Source organism: Dipteris shenzhenensis, chromosome 15, assembly GCF_047967505.1.
Source record: "Dipteris shenzhenensis isolate YYH24624 ecotype China chromosome 15, Dip_SZ_1.0, whole genome shotgun sequence".
In the NCBI taxonomy this organism is placed as follows: Eukaryota; Viridiplantae; Streptophyta; class Polypodiopsida; order Gleicheniales; family Dipteridaceae; genus Dipteris; species Dipteris shenzhenensis.
In genome coordinates this window covers 11,999,336-12,005,224 of record NC_141610.1, presented here as the reverse complement: position 1 = coordinate 12,005,224, position 5,889 = coordinate 11,999,336, and the positions used below count along the sequence as shown (strand labels likewise).

General features: G+C 39.1%; 1 protein-coding gene across 1 annotated transcript; it reads right to left on the bottom strand.

Moving 5' to 3' along the window:
• Window positions 1-3,693: 3,693 nt before the first annotated feature.
• LOC147893371 (guanosine deaminase-like) lies at window positions 3,694-5,571 on the bottom strand. Its single transcript, XM_087386026.1, has 5 exons — window positions 5,401-5,571; window positions 5,250-5,318; window positions 4,967-5,157; window positions 4,603-4,707; window positions 3,694-4,498 (listed from the first exon to the last, which is right to left on the bottom strand). The coding sequence occupies exons 1-5, from the start codon at window positions 5,429-5,431 to the stop codon at window positions 4,310-4,312; spliced, it is 585 nt and encodes a 194-aa protein (XP_087242152.1). The 5' UTR covers window positions 5,432-5,571; the 3' UTR covers window positions 3,694-4,309.
• Window positions 5,572-5,889: the final 318 nt, after the last annotated feature.

The window sequence follows — 5,889 nt, the reverse complement described above, 5'->3', positions numbered from 1 at the left end:
AAGTGTCAAGATGACTCAGAAATTTTTTGAGGAACATGATGGTGTGGGTGCAGTGACTAAAATGCCCCTTCTACATGAACGACTTAGGATTGGCGATGTGGTATTGAAGCAAGTAGTCAAATTTTCTCAAGTTTTTATCAAATCCAATGACTAGTAGTGCTTTTATGGGTTAAAAGAGTAAGGAAAGATCAACCAAAAGAGTATTATGGGAGATATAGGTTAGGGATTGTGGATAAGACCAAGACATGGTGATATGCAAAGATGGATAGGTCTCGATAATTGCATAGTATTCGTGGATTTTGCAGGCAGGATGTGGTACAAATAAGAAAATGGAGCTATTGTACATTTTAATAAGGTCAAAATCGAGTGGAACACTTGATAGATTTTTGTAATCAAGGAGTCATTTGTTGTGCTTGTGTTTGGATCTCTCATTTGTTTGTTTTTGTGTACGCGCATTTTGATTGAGAGTTTAATCGCAACATTTATCAAGCATTAGATCCCAAAGAGACATTCTTCAGAGATCAAAGCCCCGGGTGTTGAATTTCTACTGTGCATCTGATCTAAAAGCCAATTCTCAAAATCTTGATAGTTTCTAGATGTTTAAAATCTATATGCTAACTTAAAAATTTCTAAATGCTAGCTTGAAATGTTCTAAATCTTTTGGGGCAACCAAAATTTGACTACTAAGATTAATGTCCAACTTACCCTTAGTTGATTGATCTTTTCTTCAAAGGAGGTGAGATTTATGATGTCGCTCAAACTTTTGTCATGTCATGATCATCAACTCTTCTCTAGAATATAGATATAGATACTTAGCCCGAATTACTTAGCCATGACCATTGGCTTGAAGCTGGATTTTAGAATGAAAATAATGTGAGGAATCCATATGCTTGACTTAAGTAGTGGTTCATGATCATCAAATTCTTTCATTAGGAATTTTCCTCTTCTCTAGAACATGGATCTAGATACTTAACCCTAGATACTGAGCCATGACCATTGGCTTGAATCTTGGATTTTAGATTGAAAATAATGTGAGGAATCCATATTTTTGACTTCAGTAGTGGTTCAACTTGAAAGGAATAATCTAACATTTCTTGATTAGAATACTAAGATGAGGACCGTAATGGTCTCATCCTTCAACAAAGGGGACAATTTTCAAGACCTAAGTTGATTCTCCAAAAGATATCCATGATGGATCCCTTATCCTTATCTCTCACAAGACTAGTAATGAAAAGAGGAAAGATCAAGGTAAGTTGATGACATTCTATAAACCATGCGGCCATTACATGGAAATGTATACTAGTTAGAGTAATTGCCCTATATGCACTTGAGTGTGTTTGATTTCATGATAACTTAAAAAACTCATTATAATGTTCCAAAATATGGTCTATAATGGTATGAGATACTATAGATACTACCTAGGGATGCAATAAGGATGCTCTACTTTACATCCTAATTAGCTATGCTTGATAAAAGGATTTTAGTACTTCATTATCTAGGTGAAAGTAGTAAAAAGTCCTTGGCAAAAAAATGACCCCTTAGGGGATCCTCTCTTAAGGAGAGTAAGAATATATAAGATTACCAATATGTAGAGAACGAGTTAAGTAGTTATAATACCACTAGGTACCACGAGTGTAGCTTGCTTGATTGCAAAGCCCCTATTCGAAACAACAGAGAAAACAATGTTGGTCCTTGTGTCTATGCTTGCGCTTGTGGTAGAGTGCCAAGCATAAATTAACAAGCTCTCCCTCGTCCATGGAACCATCTATCCTTGAGAATTTGTACCTTTAAGTGTAGAAGTAGTCTCTAGAATATGTAGAAAGGATTAGAAAAGGTCTATAGCCTACACCTAGTCATTTGCCACATCAATATGACACTAGGAACGTGCAGTAGTGCTAGTACCAGTACCACAATGAGACCATAGGGGAAAGGGTCTGTGAATCTTCCCCTCGAGGTGAAGTTTGATATTCTTATGGGTAAGATGATGGATTTCATGTCTAGATAGCCTCCCCACTCCAAAATCGTCCTAATTTTTCTGGAACTTTGGGGCCCCACGGGGGGGGGGGGGGGGGGGGGGGGGGAAGAGAGAGAGAGATCATATGATTTAAATGATAGGCAATGTTGGTCAGCACATTCCTCATTGAACCTATGGCTTCTTGAGAAAAAGCCCTACATCATTAAAAAACAGGGTTCCTTAAGGAGTGTACTAATGTTATCTCGACACAAGCAAGTTAGAAGCCAAATACTTCCCCCAAGGAAAGACACTGTTTTAAATCTCTCATTTTTCAAGAACACAAAAACAGCATTGCCTTCTAGAGCCATTCAAATGTCATAAGGTATGTCATAACCAGAACTCCAATGATGGCTAAGGCTGTCTTTTTGGCTACGTTCTGCCATTAAAATTTCTGAGTTTCCAAGAAGAAATTAAAAAAAAAAGCAACTACACAATGAAACAGATCTCATAGAGGTGTAAAAAGCCAAGCTTTCTAAGATGGGGAAAAGATCTCTGGGTAAGGCACACACTGCAGAAGTACCTTCCACAGTATCCAGTTGGATAAAAGCACATAAGATAAAAAGAGACTTGCTCCATGCATCGTCCTACCTTTATTACACAACCAAACTACCTTCTTCGAGTCTCCCTCATCTTCAACAACCTATACTCGAAAGAGCAGGAATATGAATCGACCTCAGATAAGATAACAAAAAGGCTCGTATAATACATGCACACACTGCCACCGATTGCATAATACCTGAAATTAATTATGCAATCACCTCCCACAGCTAGTGTAGGTTTCAGAGTGGCAAGTCAGAGGAAGTCTGGCTAAATATACCTCTGTATGCAACATTTACACTCTTTGTCAGGCAACCAAAATAGGACTATTGACTTTGATAAATGTCTTGTCTACCAAAGTCGACACAAACCATGAAGGCAAAGAAAAGGAGGAAAATACGAAACTAATCATGATCCACTCAAAACCAAAACAAGGACCTTAAAAGCTAACATTACCTTGAAAATGCACCAGATATTTCAGATAAAATTGACAATGTAGAGACATGCAAGGGATCAAACACATAATTGTTCAATAACTGCATGCGCTGTCTGTGATTGTATATGACCCAAGAAATGTGTGCATATACAGTATCTTCGTCAGTGCAGCTAAATGGCTTCCTGCAGGACAAATCCTATGGGGATTGGCAGCAGAATTATCTGAGGCTAGACTGGAGCACAAGTTATTGCATAAGACAATAACTTTTTGTAAGGCTAAGAGTCCAGATCGGAAAAACTCGGAGTCTTTTCGTGAATGTATCAACTGTGGCCTTTCTCATATATTCTGTGCATTATAATATTCGATTGAGTATCTTGGAACCCAAGCACTTGTAGATGCAATTATGAAGACACCCGTCTAAGAGTATTTGGACTATGCCAAAACTCATCGTGCAAAAGCAAGCTGATAATTCCCTAGTAGTTAACCACAAATCAACTCTATTTATAGTGCACACATACCATTTTTAAAGGTCCTTTTCGTCAAAGATCCAGAAATGAAGGGCACCTATGGAGAAAAGCATTCACCTTTTGTATATGTTTAAATGAAAAAAAAAACATGGAAGATGTTGTCAAACCTCTCTGATTTCTTTGCAAGAGCTTTTGCCACGATCTGTGTCAAAAATGTATTTTACTTCAAACCTCCCGCAAACATTTAAATTGGCTTGAACTAACTTCAAAATACAAAGAAAACATTGTTGCAAACGGACGTCGTAGACCACAAGCACATTCTTCTTAGGAAAAGTTGAGAGTCTTCAATAAGAATACTTTACATTGTATTATCGAATGAGGCTTTCTTATAGATGTACAATCGTTTAGTACTGTCGAAGCAAGGACATAAGGAATGCCTATCCGCAAAGCCTTAGGCTTGAGGATGCAATAATGTTTCTGCAAAATCTTGGAGCAAAACCTTATCATGGATCAATCCCAGACCACTTGGAAGTGCAACTCAGGCGTACCTTGTCAGTCCTTTTGCAGAAGTTACTTATTACCAAGGACTGCAGAAATACTAGAATCTAAAAAGAATGAAAGCTAAGGTGTCAGCTACAGTCTTCTAAATTTGCCATTTTCTTCCATTTTCAATGACGTCGTCCATGATATAAGAGAGATCCCAACCCTTCGTAGGCACTCCAAGAAAGAGCACCATAAAAAATCACCCTATGATGGATAAATATTAGAATTGATTGCATAAGTGCCCCTATGCACGAGAAGCAAACTGAAAGCATTATTAACCTAGCGAATTACTGCTTTAGCCCTTGCCAAGCACTAATACATCTTGAACTTTTCCTGTGTGTCTTTGAACACTTGCTCAGCAATGGCAGCAACACCTCCATCAGCCCTTTTAATCTCCAAGGTGGATTTCTGATAGAAGGATGTGCCTCTGATAGCGTCTGCTATGAAATCGTCAAAGCCAATTGCAATTGCTGCCTCAGCCTGTGCTCCATAAACCAGCCGCTGCACATTGCACCCTAAATTTATTGCGGCTACTACAGAGCAGAGCTCTTAGAACTTCCAACAATTAAAACGATCACAAACAAAAAATCAGTAATTTTTCAAACCTTTATCTTTGACACATGTATGGCACCAAAGCACATTGGGCAGGGCTCACAGGATGCGTACATCTCACAATCAGCCAGACAAATGCGACCAAGCTTTTTACATGCCTGCAAAAAAGATGATTTGCTTTACTTTCAAGTTTGATGTGCAAAGACACATGTTGGCATCAAAGAAGATTGCTTCACCTAAAAATCAGCTCAAAACCAATCGGGATAAAATGAAAACTATAAACTCCTACTACTAATCTTCACGAACCACTTGACAGAAATCTTCAATGCCAACAATAGAATGCCCAGCGCCAATGACAATACAGAAACAAAGCATAGATAGTCATTTACTTATTGGCGAGTGTACTATTGGCATTACCTCACGGACTGCTGTGACCTCCGCATGCGCTGTGGGATCTGAGTTATGCAAGACCATATTGTGACAGCTCACCACAATCTCATCGTCCAGCACTACAACCGCGCCAAAAGGCCCTCCGTGCCCATGACGAACTCCTTGATAAGCCTCGTCTACAGCTTTGGACAAGAATTTGTGATCTCTGTCTTGCACAGCTGGAAAACATACTCACAGTGACGAAAGTGCAAAAAGGGTTTACCGTCTCCAAGCGAAAATATGCTAATATGAATGGTTTTGAAATGGGAACCTTCTGAATGGCCTGGAATTGTGGTGGCGACAGAAACGGCATCCATAGTTTCACCCAGCGTGATTTCACCTGATGAAATGGGATGGGCTTAATCAAGAAAAATTGCCAAAATTCGATATAAACATTCAAAACTGAGATTGCTGGAACTTGCCGTTCTCCTCCATGGGGGGTGAGTTGATCATGGCGGGACGGGAATCGAACTGATTGTGTAGAATTTGTGATTCCGAAGGAATTGGTAGATGCAAAGGAGAAAGCGCTCTCTTGTGGAAAGCGCACCTTCGCTAATGGGGAACCAATTAAATAAAGCATAGCAAATAACAAACCCACGTTGTATGTGTAAGTGAAGACATTCAACAAGAAGAGAAAATAGCCAATTTTTATTTTCAAAATTTCTCCATTTTTTATTGATCCACATGCTATTTTAGCCCCTCCCCCTCTCTCTCTCTCTCTCTTTCTTTGTCTCTCGCCATCACTTCATCATCTCTGCCCTCTTTTGTTATTTGGATCTCGGGCAGGCCTTATGAATGATTTGTTATCATTCACCTTGTTTTTTTAAAAGTCAAAAAACAAGACCCTCGACACACAACATCCACGGATCACCAACATCCATCCCATGGCCCACATGCATTCAATGCACACA

Bases quoted from the DNA above. Each gene is read 5' to 3' on its own strand.
- LOC147893371 (XM_087386026.1), bottom strand. From the start codon at position 5,431: ATGATCAACTCACCCCCCATGGAGGAGAACG. The intron at 5,158-5,249 runs GTTCCCATTTCA...TATGTTTTCCAG, and splicing joins AATTCCAGGCCATTCAGAAG to CTGTGCAAGACAGAGATCAC. The intron at 4,499-4,602 runs GTTTGAAAAATT...TGCAATGTGCAG, and splicing joins TACATGTGTCAAAGATAAAG to CGGCTGGTTTATGGAGCACA.